Below are 16766 nucleotides of genomic sequence, written 5' to 3'. Positions count from 1 at the left end.
GATACCGAAATCCACTGATACTCAAGTGCTTCATGCCCTCCCACACTTTTAAATCGTTTCTCTATTGCTTGTAAAACCTATTATAACACAACTGTTACATAAAGACGTCACAGACTGGCCATTTAGGGAACAGCAACAATAGTCTATCCATGTCAGTACAGACGCATTTGTCTTTTTCCACTGTTTATGTTCCTGCAATGTGTAGTTCACAGATGCAGCAGACACCATTCCCTATGCTCTATCTGGTTGGCTTCATGTCACTCCTTAATAGTGATGTGGATGCCCTGCTAGGTCCTCTTTAGGGATGGTTCACCCATCTTTACTCAGATGCTGGGACTGTTGGCTGATAACTCATAGTGGACCCCTCCTCTGGAGAATTACTCAGTAAACAGGAGCTACCAACTGTAGCTACAGTTTTCCTGCCTGGCCCACAGTCAGGACAAATCTCTCTCACCTGCCAGTCCCACAGCCGCTCAAACCCAACCAAGTAAACACAGAGACTTATATTGGTTACAAACTGTATGGCCATGGCAGGCTTCTTGCTAACTGTTCTTACAGCTTAAATTAATCCATTTCTATAAATCTATACCTTGCCACGTGGTTCGTGGCTTACCGGCATCTTCACATGCTGTTTGTCATCCATCGTGGTGGCTGGCAGTGTCTCTGACTCAGCCTTCCACTTCCCAGCTTTATTCTCCTCCTTATCCTGCCTACACTTCCTGCCTGGCCAATGGCCAATCAGTGTTTTATTTATTGACTAATTAGCAACACATTTGCCATACAGAACATCCCATAGCAACCAACCTGAGGATTTGGCTAATGAATGACTTGCCAATGATTAGGAGAGTACAAAAGGCCAGCCCAGTGACAGTGGTGGGACTAATCGCTGATATGATTTGAAATGAAGAGCTGAGAGCAGATAAAGTTTGTCTCTAGTTTCTCTTCCACAGCTTCATTCTTTGCTCTGCCCTGCTTCCTCCATTCCTTTCTCAGAGCACCTACCACAAATCATTTGAAGAGAACCCTTAAGTTCTACTTCTGGCAAACCCAATCTAAGACACCTTTCATGGCATCAAGATTGTTGCAACACTGACTCTGGCCAGCGGATGAGCTGACCCCTGTGCAGTGTCTCACACGTGCTGAGCACTCTGCAGGGGAGGGGGAGTTCTCACTGTGATGAGCTGACCCCTGTGCAGTGTCTCACATGTGCTGAGCACTCTGCAGGGGAGGGGGGTTCTCACTGTGATGAGCTGACCCCTGTGCAGTGTCTCACATGTGCTGAGCACTCTGCAGGGGAGGGGGAGTTCTCACTGTGTGATGAGCTGACCCCTGTGCAGTGTCTCACATGTGCTGAGCACTCTGCAGGGGAGGGGGGTTCTCACTGTGATGAGCTGACCCCTGTGCAGTGTCTCACATGTGCTGAGCACTCTGCAGGGGAGGGGGGAGTTCTCACTCTGATGAGCTGGCCCCGTGTACTAAGCACTCTAGAGGAGGGTGCTAGTTCTCACTGTGTGATGAGCTGACCCCTGTGTACTAAGCACTCCAGAGGAGGGTGCTAGTTCTCACTGTGTGATGAGCTGACCCCGTGTACTAAGCACTCTAGAGGAGGGTGATAGTTCTCACTGTGTGGTCCCGACCCAGCCCCCTCACAGAACTTATCAGAACTGCACATTCTCAGGCCCAACTTCAGACCTACTCAATCAAAAATTGTAGACATGGGCTCAGCAATTAATTTGAACAAATTGTTACACAGTAATTTGTTTTAACAAGCCCCCAGGTGGTCCCGTGTCTACTAAAACAGTATCCACTACTTTTCCAGTAGTTAAGAGCATGAGTTCTGAAGTCAAACTTAGTCCAGCCTTGCCTCTGTCCCTGGGGAAGCTTCTTAACGGCTGGGTCTCCGTCTCCTTCTGTGTACAATGACGGGAATAGAAGTGTCTGGACCACAAATAAGATAAAATGAAGCGTGTACACAAGCCACTCAGAGCAGAGCCAACCCTGTGAGATCATCTCCTGTCCTCCCTCTGTACAACACTGCATTTTCATGCACTTGGCTCACATCATGTTTAAATCTGTCTTTACTATCTTCTGCCACAGAGGTTTTGGGAGGATTATAACACAATAGAGAACTAATACAGGAAATTGGCACATAATAGAAAACCAATAAATGGTCACTGAAAGTATTTCTTCATGAGGATTAAAATCTTAGTACACAGACATTAATACTGACACAAATGTTTGTTTAAATGGAATTTGTTAAAGTCACTGATAGAAATATTGATTTGGGCTAAACAAATACTAACACCACAGCAACTTCCTTCCAGCTTGAAATCCACCGATTCACATATCCACATTCCTTTGGCATGGTTGTTCAGCTATCTACAGGCACAGTTAGCTACTAACAGCAAAAAATACAATTATTTTAGCCATTTGTGTGTCATAGTTTTAGAGTCAACAGAGTATATTTTCCTACGTCTGTGTATTCTAATGCCTCAGACCCATCCCTGGGCTCTCTCCCTCTGCACACAGACTGTAGGCATCTATTGATGCCTGATGGATGAAAGTTTTGTTTTACATACTTGTTTAAAGATCATTAATCATCATAATTTTCATGACTGACAGATTCCATTCTGAAAGTATAGTTATAGCTAAATTTGGTAATTTTCACAAACTACGATTATACACCCCCGGAGTTCTTCTATCATGAGCATAATCAATCCTCATCAGGAAATTTGCTTAAATACTGAAATTCAAAAATTGTTAAATATGAACAGTCCACTGTATTTTAAGAGAAACAATATATTCCCCATCTCATTACAACCTATCCTAAGTATACATTTAAATTGTCATAATATTTTCTACTCTGCCACAAATGTATGCATGCTATTAAGATAAAATATTAATTCTGAGATATCTAAAAATGAAAAATAGCAAATTGTACATCGTCATACCCATAATCATACCACTGAATAAATAGAAATTGTGCATAAATCTTGATGAAGGGAAAAGCTATCCAAAGGAAGACTACAAGCGTCTAGAACTTATCAAGGGAAGAATGGTAGCACACGCACAGTCCTTACAACCCTTGAGATGTCCTAAATACTGCTACTTCTGGCTAGAGTCGTGTCAGCCGTCTCCAACACCTCTGTGACATGCTGGGGCCACCTGCAGCTGAAGAAATGGTCCCTTTCGACCTGGAGGGTCTCCCACCTTTGCAGGCATGACAGCACAGAAAGGAAGTGAAACATGCTCACCTTGTATCTCCCCATTCACTTACTGCTCTTCATCGTAAGGCTAGGTGATATGCTGCTAGGATTAATGACAGCACTTTTGGGTATTGTATCCCCAAAAAGAACAAATACTTGAGGTAAGAAAATGGGTTTACACAAGCTCACACTGCTAGAACATGACTAGAAAAGTGACAAATACACTCCCAATCTAGTGCTTTCTTCTAGTTCTCATGCACGTTAGGCAACCTAACTCACTATGGCTTACCAAACAGGTGAACAAACACCAGCATCGACTGGCAAGCAACAGGCCTAGTCCCAGACTCCACTCCAGCTCCTCCAAACGTACACTACTGAGACCTTACCGAAGTTTCTCTTTTCAGACATTTGTAACTCTCCTATGTAAACCGGCTATCAGAAAAAAATACTACTATTCTATGCAAAGTAAAACCCTTTTAGAATTCAATCAATCTGATTGCCCAGCTTATATCAACATACAGAAGTAAGTTGATTCTGGTGGGATGAAGAGTCAAAAGTCTAGTTAGAGTATAGATATTTATTATGTAACCCTATATGAATGGGTTTACAGTCTACGGAAGCAGTCTGACTTCAAAACAATGAATCCAAGTTCATGAGGTATGAAAGAGAAAGGAAGCACACTGTTACAGAAAACCTCGGAAGAGAAAGGGCAGAAATAGAATAAACTTCTTTAAAAATCCACGGGTAAGAAAATACTACTTGATTAGAAGGAAAATAACAATCTAGGCTATACACACACACACACACACACACACACACACACATATAATCTTTTTATTTCTGTGTTCTGTATTTGTTCGTGTGTTTGTTTGCTTTCTTGTTTAAAACAAGATCTCATGTAGTTCTGACTGTCTCCAAACTTGCTTTGTAGCTAAAGAGGGCCTCAGACTCCTGACTCTTCTGTCTCTCCATCTCAAATTATGGCATAGACTGCCAGGCCCAGGTTAGAATCTTTCAATTGCTCGTTCAGCTGAAGGCTGGCAAGGAAATCAAGAGATGCAGTGACTCCCAGCACTGTATGTCTCAGTCAGCTTTACAAGCATTCTCTTATAGGGCCTGGAAAATGGCACACCTCAAGACAGGAAGCTTATGGAGATGGTTGGTGACGCCAAATTGAACTGCTGGATTAAACAAACGAATGAGAATCCCAGGACTTCAAAGTGATAAGAACGAATTATTGGTTTCACTCTTTAAAGAGATAAAAAAACAATAATATTTAAAATCATAATAGTCAACAGCTAATTCAAATGATAGTAAATGTGCTTGGATTAAATTGTTTAGGCTGTAACAACTGTCCACCTTTCATTTAACATCTAATTCTTGCACTACTGGTTACGCAGAAGATATTCTTCATAATTGCATCCACTGTACCTGTACCTTAATCAACCAGTCCATTATTGCAGCACACCATGGCTGCTTTTGCTTGTTTCCAGTCAGATACGGCAGTGTGATACACCCGCTGCCTGAACACCTCTTGTGTGTATTTCTGGTTATTTTGTGAGCACTGCTTTGCAGTTTATGCAGATGGAAAAGCACTGTGTCAGACCAGTGGGTTTGCTCAACAGAAGGATGGGGATAGAAAGATAAAGACGTGAGCGCAGCCCAGCACCCACGGCAGAACGTGGCGTGAGAACGTGGCTACTCCACCCAGAACTCCTCCAGCTTTCCTCCACGTTGATTTGTACTGGGGAAGGTTGGCAATGGAAAATGATGGGGAAACCGATGGGGGCTAACTTTCTCCATTCAGTATAGACTACTCATAGCATGCGCACAACTTTAAACTTTAAGTTACAACATCAGAAAGTGTCAGTTCTCTCGTACTGCCACACCTCTTCCTAGTGCTTTTAAAATCTCTGCCAACTTGTTAGACAAAAACTAGTCATTTGCCTTTTTAATCACCATTTCTAGGTTAACATTTTAAGCTAATAGATAATGGTTGAGAGGGCTGCCCTAACTTGTTCAGCTTCAGGACTGGTGTCGGCTATTGAACCACGAAGCGGTCATCAAGAGTCCGGCAGCCTCCATGCAGTACTTAGCACTACCTAGCACAAAATCTGTAAAAACGACCTGTGATCAAATGCTACTGGAGAAAGTTACTCCTAGACCAGCATCATACACAGGCACAAGAGGGGAAGCAAGGCGTAATTACCAAACTGACCTGATTTAACAGATCCTGAGAACGACCTCTTCCTGTGCACACAAGAAGGACCATCTCCACTAGGCAAATGGCTCCAGTGGGTAAAGTGCTTTCCAAGCACACACAAGGACCAGCATCAGCCATGTAAAAGCTGAGTGTGGTGGCGTGGGCCTGTAATCCTACAGTAGGGATATGAAAAGAGGAGACCCTGGATCTCGCTGGCCAGCTAGGCTTGCTGAACTGGTGAGCTCCAGGTTCAGTGAGAGACCCTAACTGAAAAAAATAAGGTGGAGAGCAAAAGAGGAAAACACCATACATGGACCTAGCATCCACATGCATTCAGGTACCCATGTGCAAGCACACCCATATACATTTACACACATGCACATACAGACAGGAGCACGCACATGCACACACAAATGGGAATATGAACACACATATAGAAAGGAACACATACATACACATGGAAACATGCACACACATATCAAAAGGAACATGCACACACAGAGAAACAGAAATATGTGTACATACAACTTATACACAGACAGGAACATGCACAGACAGAAATGGACACGCACACATACATCCAGAGAACACACACACACACACACACACACACACACACACACACACACACGTATACAGCATCTCCTCTCTCTTTACTAAGAAGCTCAGAATTTAAACATTTTTGTTTTTTTGCGCTGAAGCAATTAGGTCTCCATCAATCATCTTCCATCTGTTTAAATTCAAGTGCTTCCTGAAGTAAGAGTATATAATTATGGCGTAGCCATCAAATGGAATGCCATGCAGCCACCAAAAAGAAATATAGACTCTGCATTTACTGACATGGAGATGCCCATGACATTCTTCCTTGGCACCAAAATACATATATAGTAGAAACTTAAGGAAAATATGTAGTATTTTCCAAAATATTAATAGTGGTTACTCACCTAAAGGCATAAAAGAGAATTATTTCACCTTTATATATTTCCCTATTGTTCATTTTTTTACAATGGATATCTACAACTTTACTTAGGAATAAGAAACATTGCCAGGTGGTGGTGGCGCACACCTTTAATCCCAGCACTCAGGAGGCAGAGACAGGTGGATCTCTGTGAGTTTGAGGTCAGCCTGGTCTACAGAGTGAGTTTTAGGACAGCCACAGCTATTATGTAGAGAAACTCTGTCTTGAAAAAAAATTAATGAAAGAAAATAAGAGAAAGAAAGAAAGAAAGAAAGGAAGGAAGGAAGGAAGGAAGGAAGGAAGGAAGGAAGGAAGGAAGAAAGAAAGAAAGAAAGAAAGAAAGAAAGAAAGAAAGAAAGAAAGAAAGAAAGAAAGAAAGAAAGAAAATTAAGGCTATTTGCATTTTGATTTAAAAAAAGAAAACTGAAAATATCCAGAAAACCACTAAGAACTCAGCGTTTTAATAATATTTAATTTTGTAAATTTCTCAAGTGAATCAAAATATCCTAAATAATGAGACTCAGTTTCTACAAAGTTCCAAATGGCTAGAAAAAGGGTCAAAGGTAGACTAGACACAGAGACAGGCCTGTACAGGCTGAGATGTCATTAGATAAAAATCAAGGCAAGAGACGCTATTATGTGTCCTCAGGTCCAAAGGAAAGTGTGACAGGTCACTAGAACCGAAAGGACTCACAGTGGATACCACAATTCCTGTTTTCATTGCTATAAAGAAAATAACCCCTCAGGGAAGAAGTACACACATCTGCCACCAACAGTCCCAGGATCCAAGGGCTATTAATTTTTTAAGATATAAACATACATAAAACAGACTGAGAGTTTTTAATTTATACTTCACATAGACTGCAAAGGAGACCATGCCACACTCCACTACTCACCTCTGTTGGAAGACACGTTTGTATATTCGCAGGTGTTCCCAGATGTGATGTCGTAGTCCCATTTTTTATTTGAAACTGTGTTTTGCACATGTAGCCATCAGAACATTCCTGTGTTCCACCAACAAAGAATCATTAAAAATGCAAATTAATTCAAGAATTCATCACTTAAAGAACTACCATTTCACTTAAGTCTAAGCCATGCAAAGAGAAACTAGCCACATTATGCTGTGGATATCGCTCTATATAAATAAAACACTGATTGGCCAGTGACCAGGCAGGAAGTATAGGCGGGACAAGGAGAGAGGAGAATTGAGGGAACAGAAAGAAAAAGGGGGAGACACTGCCAGCCACCACCAGGACAAGCAGCATGTAAAGATGCTGGTAAGCCATGAGCCATGTGGCAAGGTATAGATTTATAGAAATGGGTTAATTTAAGATATAAGAACAGTTAGCAAGAAGCCTGCCACAGCCACACAGTTTATAAGTAATATAAGCATCTGAGTGATTATTTTATACATGGGTTGTGGGACTGCGGGGCTTGGTGGGACCTGGAGAGAAGCTCTCCAGCAACAACATTAAATGAGATGAGATGATACGGATAATAAGACTGAGCCAATGTACACTGTGCATCACTTGATACTGCATTTCCCACTTCCTCATGGCGGCTCCCAACATTCCCTGCACCACAACTTGAGGAAGTTTTGTCTTACACTGCACTGTTCCCCTTAGCTCTGTGGTTCTAGTTCTGTCTTCAGGAGTCAAAGACCTTTTCCACAGAACTGTTCTTCAGAGAGCTGAAAACAACCATGCCATTTTCACATACAGATTACAAGAAAGAGTTCTCAGCCACCTACTGGTTTGTTTCTTCTTCTGAAAGTATTTTATTTCTGTGTGTCCATGTCTGGGAAGACGTCTCAGTGAGTGTCCGCACACGGTGTGTGTGTGTGGGGGGGTTCCTTGGAGCTGGAGTTCCTCGGGTTGGTGAGCTGTCTGACACAGGTTGGGATCCAAGCCCCAGTCCCCACGATTGAGCAGCAAGTGCTCTCAACCACTGAGCCATCTCTCCAGCCCCACTGTGTTCTTTCCTGCTTCCCTCTACTCTTCTACTCTTAAACACAGCCCCGTGTAGTCACCTAACTATAATCAATTCCATTTTCATGCAAAACTTGCTTGAATTCCATAAACTTATATGGGAGAATATAATACAAGCACAGAGATATATTTGCATGCCAAGGAATATTAATTCCACCACACTGTCACTAGTGTTCACATTTTAACAGAATCTAGGTAATAATAATTAAGGAAGAAATGGTTGCTTATTCTTTTTATAACAAGAGGGACACTTGGAGACAGAAACAGACACGTGGAGTTCTGAGAAAGCCACACAGAAATGGAGAGTGGAGAGGTGCAACTACGAGCCAAGGGATGTCAAGGACTGCTGTCAACCACAAACGCCATAGAGGTGACAGGTTCTCCTCCAGAGAGCCTGTAGAGGGAGCACAACCCAACACCTTGATTTCGGGTCTCTAACTTCCAGAAAAAGGGGGAATGCAAGGTTCTCTCCCGGTTTCATCTATTCATCTATTGTGGAGTACTTTATTGTGGTACCTCTAGAGGAAAAAAACACAATCACTATAATTTTAAAGAGACTTAAGAAACAGGGATATAGCTCAGTGTTAAACCATTTGTCTAGCACACAAGGGATTACGTGTGATCCTTAGCACCCCAAAATAAATTTAAAGTTTTTAAAACATTACATAAAGATAGATTTGGTGGCACCTTAAACATATCTTACAGTACGTTGGGCTGACAGCCTGCCAGCCCTCACTTGGAAGCTTGCTGCTTATGATTCAACTCTGAATGGCTGGATCCAATTTATTCTGGTTAGCTAATGCCGTTGTCATAGGTTATTAAGTATGCTGAATACCATACCTGACTGGAAAGTCAACTACCAAATATCTAAAATTATTACTTTTAGTTATTTGACTAATATTAAGCATTAGAATACCTGTCGGAATTGTTTTAAATTCCATCTATATGCCAGCCAACTTATACCATCAAAATCACCCCCTTTGGACAACAAGTTTAGGTAAGCTACCAGATTTAATATTTGCTCAAACAGCAGATACATGAAATGACTAAGTCATCATCACTGCTCTGCTTTTGGAATAGTAGCCAATTTTCTTCCAAGTCATTGGGTAAAGGATATCTCTCTCTCTCTCTCTCTCTCTCTCTCTCTCTCTCTCTCTCTCTCTCTCTCTCTCTCTCTCTCTCTCTCTCTCCCCTCTCCTCTCTGTACAAAATCCAAACAGTAGCCACCCAGCGCCATCATGTAATTAAGCAGACCCTGAGAATGATGCCACCAACTGCTGAAGAACGCCTTTGTAAACACAGGTCAATGTAAAAGCCTGAGAACCGGCACCCTGAAGCTGTGCAGTCTCCCTAGAGCACTACACAATGCCTAACTCAAATCTCCCCTCTGCAGTGACATCTTCTGCTCCAGTCAATACTCTTCCCCACCTACTCTGTATACTTCCCATGGTTTACAACTTAATTTGAACTATTATGTCAACTATTATTAAACATCTGCTAGTTTAAATAATACTCCCAATAAATTATAATAAACTCAGGACCAGTTCCCAGGGGGAAGCCAGTGTTCTAAGTACAGAACACAGACTACCATTCCACATAAAATCCCCATCCAGACAGCCTGAACAAACCCCGAATCACAAGAGGATGAGAGGTGAGGACACTACACATCACACCCAGCTGCACCCTCTCCTTTAGAGGCAAGAGGATGAAGGGATGAAGCACTTTCAAGAAACCTGCTTTTCATTTAATTGAGGGCAAAGCTAGAATTGGAAAGTGGGCCACTGGACTTGAGGTTTTGTTGTTGTTTTGTTTTTTTTGTACACAAAGCAAAATCAGCCAGAGAGCAAGACTTTATCAGACATAGGCTAGTGTTTACACTCAGGACTGACAAGCTCAAGCCACTCATGAGTGTTCTGGGGACCAGCAGCAGCATTACCATCACCTGAGCACTGGACATGCAGAATCTGCAACTCAGCATCAGGCCTGAAGCTGTCTTATCAGGATGCCCAGGCAAGTGGGTACACATTTGGAGGCACTGGGGCAGTGTACAGTTTTAAAAGCCTTTACTCAAAGGTACTGCAAACTGATTGCATTAGCATCAATGCTCACTCCAGCTGCATGAGACTCCACCCCAGACAGTTCTAATGCCATGGCTGGGAAACTCGCATCCCAACAGCTTCCATTTCAGCGTCAGGGTTAGGAACCACTTGAGCACCTGATGAGCTCAGAACACCGAGGAAGTAATCAACAGCTGCCTAGTCTTGAAGAAAGGGGGCAACTGCAGACCTTGAGGAAGCCCATAGCTTAGCCAGACATTTCCAGACACTGAAATCCGCTCCACAGCCACTCGCTGTGAAGGGTTCACCAAGCTGAGACAGTCAGTGATCTCTGCTACCTGAGAACCTGCTTCCAGCAACTTGCCAGCCCTAATCTAGTCTTCTGTAGTCAGCATGAATCATCTAACTTAGGACTATCCTAACTACCTCTCAGTTATCAAGACCTCCTGCTAACCATTTGCCATAAAGCAGATGCTCTACTTTACCTTCACTGCAGAAGAGAAATGAACAGGTAAACTCCAGATGCAGTAACTCAAATACCACAAATAAAAACACAAAATACTTCTTCACTTATCTAAACAGAATGACCATCACTAATTTACAACAAAACTCACCAATGTGCAAGATTAAAATAGAAATAAGTGTGTCTTCTAAAATATGACAACAGGCTGGGGATATAGCTCAGCAGGTAGAGTGCTTGTCTAGCAAACACAAAGCTTGGAGTCCTCCCCAACACTGCATAAAGCTATAATCCCAGAAACTGGGATGTGAACACAGGAAGACCAGAAGTTCAAGGTCACCCTCAGCCTCACTGCTAGTATGACATCAGTCTAGGCTACAAAAAAAAAAAAAAAAAAAAGAGAGAGAAAAGAAAAGGAAAGGAAGAAGAGAAGAGAAGAGAAGAGGGAAGGGGAAAGGAGAGGAGAAGAGGGAGGGGAGGGGAGGGAAGAGGAAGAGAGGAGAGGAGAGGAGAGGAAAAGTGAAAATCCAGAGGACTGAAGCAATCCATGACAGAGGTCTGGAGAGATGGTTCAGTGGTTCATAGCATTTACTCTATCAGAGGACTCGACTTTGGATCCCAGCACCCACACTCCAAGAAGTCCAATACCCCTTTCTGACCTCCATGGGCTCCCACACACATGTAAACATATACATATGCTACATGAATACACACAAAATAAATAATAAAATATATATTTAAAATAAAAAAGAAAATGTATGCTGCACAGAATAAAAAGTCAAAGGACAAATGTAAAAATGAAAAAAAAGCTCTTATCATAGAAAAGCACTAATTTCCTCAATCTTTAAACAGCTTAAATCCTCAAAATTCAAATAGTTACAACAAATCAATAAAAAAAGACTAACAGCCCAAGGAAAATGAGCAAAGGATGGGTGGGAATGTATATAAATAGGTAGACAGACAGAGAGACCACCAAAAGGAAATACATGTGGATAAGAAGATGTTCCAGGTTACCCATAAGAAAACGCAACTTTTAAATGATGTGGTAACTTTTTTAAACTATCCGATTGGCAAAGATAATAAAACTATGATGTGTAACATGTAGACAAAAACGTGGATGAAACAGATAGGGACTCCCCGACACATTGCCAGGAGCAGAAAACTTTAAGTCAGTATCATATCCTTGAAAAGCAAGTTGGCAAAAACAACCAAAACTTAAAGTATACTTCAGGATACGATGGTGCACACCTTTAAATGCCACACAAGGGGCAGAGGCAGGCATATCTCTGTAAGTTTGAGACCAGCCTAGTCTACATAGAGAGTTCCCGGGCAGCCAGGGCTACATAGTAACACTGTCTCAAAAATTAAAAAAGAAAACAAAAATGTACATACACTGGGTCAGAAATGCTACCTTCAGAAATGCATCTTACACATACAGTCACATCTGTGGAAGTGAAATTCATGCAATGGCACTCATTAAACTTTCGTTTTAATGGCCTAGGATCTAAAAATACTTGAATAACCATCAATGAGAGTTGGTAATATAAATCATTACGTATATTCAAATAATGAAATTCTTCACAACTACAAAAATCTTGGTAATATTATATAAGCATTGAACATCACCCAAGACACAGTCTAAGATTTTCTTCAAGCTTGATTAGATATGTTTATATGCTGTGTGTGCCTCAAATATAATGTAGAAAGATAGTCTACATGGTAACCTCTGAAGGTGTAAGTGACAGGAGAGCACAGAAAGAATGTTAGATTTTAAACTGTCCCGGTTTTTGTGCCTTTGTGAGAGTGATGCTTACTTCAAATAACTGGCTGTCTTCCACACATCTGCTTCCAGGCCACCATGTTCCCACGGCAGAGAAAAATGTTAAAACTTTTGGAGAGAAAACATCCTGTGGGTTCTATAGAATCCCAGAGAGATTGGCAAGCTTTATGGTGTAGTGCTGATGCATTTTGGACAGAGATCTAAGAATTTCCCAACAGAACATGTTTGGACTTGCTTTCTTACAATCTGTTATAGGGCTACGCCACCCACCCAGAGAGCTAGGTTATGACTGCTAGGATCCAGCCACACAAATAATTATGGGGCTTCTCCTGCTGAACTGTAATAGTTTTTACAAATCATCTCTTTTTTAAAAAGCCTTTACTTTAAAAAAAAAAAGTTATCTAAAAACTCTCAGCCCTCTTTTGGAATAAGGCGTAGCATTGGAATTTAATGCAATCGTCCAGAACGACCAGCCATAGAAACAGCCAGGCAAGGCCAAGGCAGGAAGACAATTCAAATTTCTCGGTCACTCCTAGAACTGATGAACAAGGCCTTCAAGGTAGGCAGAGGCCTGAGGGACAAGCCAGAACTGGGACAAGTCCTTGAAGGTGAGACCAAAATCATCCACAGCTACCCAAGCTGATGAATGGAAAGAGGAACAAGAAGAGAAATTCCCACTGAAAATCAAGGCTAAGTGGAGGCCAGCCTGGTCTACAGGGCGAGTTCCAGGACAGCCAGTGCTACACAGAGAGACCCTGTCTCCAACCAGTAAACAAACAAGACAGCCAGGCAAGGTCAGGCAGCTCAGACACTGCATTACATCAATAGCTGTTCATTTTTAAAAGACCAAGTTTAGATGCCTGGAAAGAGCCCATTAAGGATATAGAGGTCCTCTGAGTTGAATATGTTAATGTATTTCATCCCACAGGCGTCCCAATGCCCACCTAACAGCCCTGGCTTCAATTTCTGGTTGTGTCACTTTTCAAATGCATGTATGGGCCTTGCCTGACTCTGATACCTCTGGAAATATTAAATACAAAGGTCAGATTTAGCAAGGGGGGTCAGAATCATGATGGGGAAAACCACAACAGCTGGTCCAAACTAGTGGGAGCTCATTGACTCTGGACTGACAGCCAGGGAACCTGCTTGGGACCAAACTAGGCCCTCTGAATGTGGGTGACAGTTATGTGGCTTGATCTGCTTGTGGGGTCTTTGGCAGTGGGACCAGGACTTATCCCAGGTGCATGAACTGGCTTTTTGGAGCCCATTCCCTATGGTGGGATGCCTTGCTCAGCCTTGATGCAGGGGAAGGGGTTTGGTCCTGCCTCAACTTGGCATGCCAGAGGCCTTACCTCCTGAGTGGATGGGGGTTTGATGGGGGAAAGGTGGGGAGGAACAGGAGAAAGGGAGGGAGGGGAACTGTGGTAGGTATGTAAAATGATAAAAAAAAAAACTTTAAATAAAATAACCAATACATAACAAAAAAAAACAAAGGTGAGTTATTATAGTGTAACCAGATTCAGTCAAAGTTATTCATTGGTTAACTACTAGCTTCCGGCTCATTTTGATAAAAACTCAAGAAAGCAAAACTTCAAAAATGAAAGAAAACAGGAATATAATACTTTATTTTTGAAGAAGACTGTGTGTCTATGAAAGTCAGACATTAACCTGGTCATAGAGTATTTTGAGGTTTATTAAACATGACTTAGTTGCTATATCAGGGCAGAGGGTTGAAGACACACCACACCCTCCACTGAGGAAGCTAGCCCTGCTTCTGTGAGAAGAATCACATCTGAAGTACTTGGTTCAGGTAGTTCTCTGGTTCCCCATCTGGACAATATAACACCGAACTGTCACTTTACCTATATGGGTTATCTCTGAGAATCTCTATTCCACTGATTTATTCACTAGCTAGAAATTAAACCACATTAAAACATTGTGACCACTGACCCTAACTAGAGGTTCTGGCTCACCCAGTTTAAGAAACCTTTTTTACCTAATGTGAAACAAAGAAAATCTGTAGAATTCTGACCTGAAGTAGGTACCTCTGCCCCACAGTTAACTAAGTCACAGATACTGAACAGAACCCAAATATCATAAAGCTTTATGATATAAACATAATAACATAATCAATAGGAAAGAATAATAGAAGGAAAGGGGTTCAAGTTGGAAAAAAAATCACATCTGCCATAGGAGAAATCAAGTCTCCTGCTATATAGAACTCTGTTGTTTTAACTTCTAAGGGCAACCATAAGAATACCTGCCGTGGGGGCTGGAGAGCTGGCTCAGTGGTGAGTGCTTGCTGCTCCTGCAGAGGGCCAGTTCAGTTCCCAGCACTCACATGTGGCTCACAGCCACCTATAACTCCAGTTCCATGGGGATCTGACGGGTTCTTGCATGAATACGGCACAGACACATACATAAGATAAAAACGTAAGAATAGCTTTGTGGGTTGAATGTGAAATGTCCTGCATAGGCTCACGTGTTTGAACACTTCTCCTCAACTGGTAGAGCTGTTCTTGGAAGGCTGTAGAATCTTTGGGAAGCAGAGTTCTGCTGGAGGAAGTGAGTCATTGGAGGTGGGCGCTTAGGATTTATAGCCCAGTCTCATTACCTATTAATGCTCTGCTTTTCTCACTGCTGATGCAATGTGCTCAGCTGTCTCCTTCTCCTGCCGTTCTGCCTTCCCTGTCCTGATGGACTGTATCCTCTCAAACTGGAAGCCAGATAAACCCTCCCTCCTTTAATTAGCTTCTGATCAGGTGTCTGGTCGTAGCAAAGAGAAAGATAACTAAATAATACCTAAGGAATTAGTTATCATCAGGGGCTCCATTAAGGTAATTAAAATCCCCCATACAAATGGAATACTATATAGCTCTTAGAAATAGATAACTATGTATATACTCACAACAATATCAAAGACTGGGGTATGGCTCAGTAGAAAAATGCTTGTATAGCATTCCTAAGGACCTGGGTTTAATCTTCAGCACCTCATCCTCCCAAAACCAAAATTATGAACCAGTCTTGCAATCTCATCAAGGGGGAGGCTAAGGAAGAAGGACCATGATTCTGAAGAAAGCCTGGGCTATATATTCAGACACACTACCTCAAAAATTCCAAATAAATAAATAGTTGACGGTGTGATGTTACAAGGAAGTACACTACTGAACAATAATACCACTTTCTGAAATACATGTGTTGGGCCAGAATTGGGTCAGAGGAGGAAAAAAGAAGATATTTTTCACCTTAAATTATATGTATTGGAATTTTTACAGTAAGTATATGTCATTTTCCTAATAATATTAAATAAGATAAAACCCAACCCAAGAAAGAACAAGTAATAGTAGTCCATGTATAAACTGCGTTTTTCAGCACCAGATGTATAAACTGAGAACAAGACCATTCCCAGGTATGGTTGAGGGAAGGTTTTTATTGTAGATAGAAGGGAAAGTACAGCCAGAGGCATCTGAAGAGTCAGAAGCAGGGAGAGAAAGTAGTAGACTGCACATGGCCAGCAGCAGACTGGAGCTGACCATTAGATGCGCAAGGGGAGTGACAGAGAGAGCGAGAGAGGAAGACAAAAGAGGAGATCAAGACAGCACACAGCTTCAGGGGCCGGCCTGTAAGGGAATGAGGAGCTGGGGCAGGGAAGCACAGGAGCCTCAGAGGCTTAGGGTAGGGGGCAGGGTGAGAAGAGCTGAGGAGAGCCACAGGTACCTGTGATACTGAGGAAGCCTAGAAGTCAGCATGGGCTTTGCTATGCACCGAATGTGCTGCTGTAGGCACCACAGATATCCACTGGTTTCTTTTGAACCTGATACCCCAGGGGGCCGCGGTCTAGGTTGGGAGCTAGCAAAGCCCAGGCTGACTCCCCATGTGTTCTGGGACCAATAAGGTTCTGAGATCATGAAATACTCTACAAACAAAGGTCGTTTTATTTTCTTCCTTTTGTGAACTAAGCCCTATAGGTGCTAAACTGTACGATACCAGTGGTTCCTTCTCAGGTTACTGCCTGATTATGGCATCCTTCACTGGATTTTTCGAGCAGACATTGTTTGATGCTTCTCAGGGCTTTCCATTCTCAATTCTGTTCAATACAGCCCTGCAGCGAACC

The 16766-nt window shown here is 42.2% G+C and overlaps 1 protein-coding gene across 1 annotated transcript in view; it reads right to left on the bottom strand.

Moving 5' to 3' along the window:
• Window positions 1-16766, bottom strand: part of Atg10 (autophagy related 10) — a 183097-nt gene that overhangs the window by 100165 nt on the left and 66166 nt on the right. The window contains exon 3 of the mRNA XM_059276415.1: window positions 7264-7371. Within this exon, the coding sequence (XP_059132398.1) occupies window positions 7264-7371 (108 nt within the window). The remainder of the gene's footprint in view (window positions 1-7263; window positions 7372-16766) is intronic.

The sequence above is a fragment of the Peromyscus eremicus genome, chromosome 11 (genome assembly GCF_949786415.1).
Source record: "Peromyscus eremicus chromosome 11, PerEre_H2_v1, whole genome shotgun sequence".
Classification (NCBI taxonomy): Eukaryota; Metazoa; Chordata; class Mammalia; order Rodentia; family Cricetidae; genus Peromyscus; species Peromyscus eremicus.
This window is presented reverse-complemented; position numbering and strand designations above follow the sequence as displayed.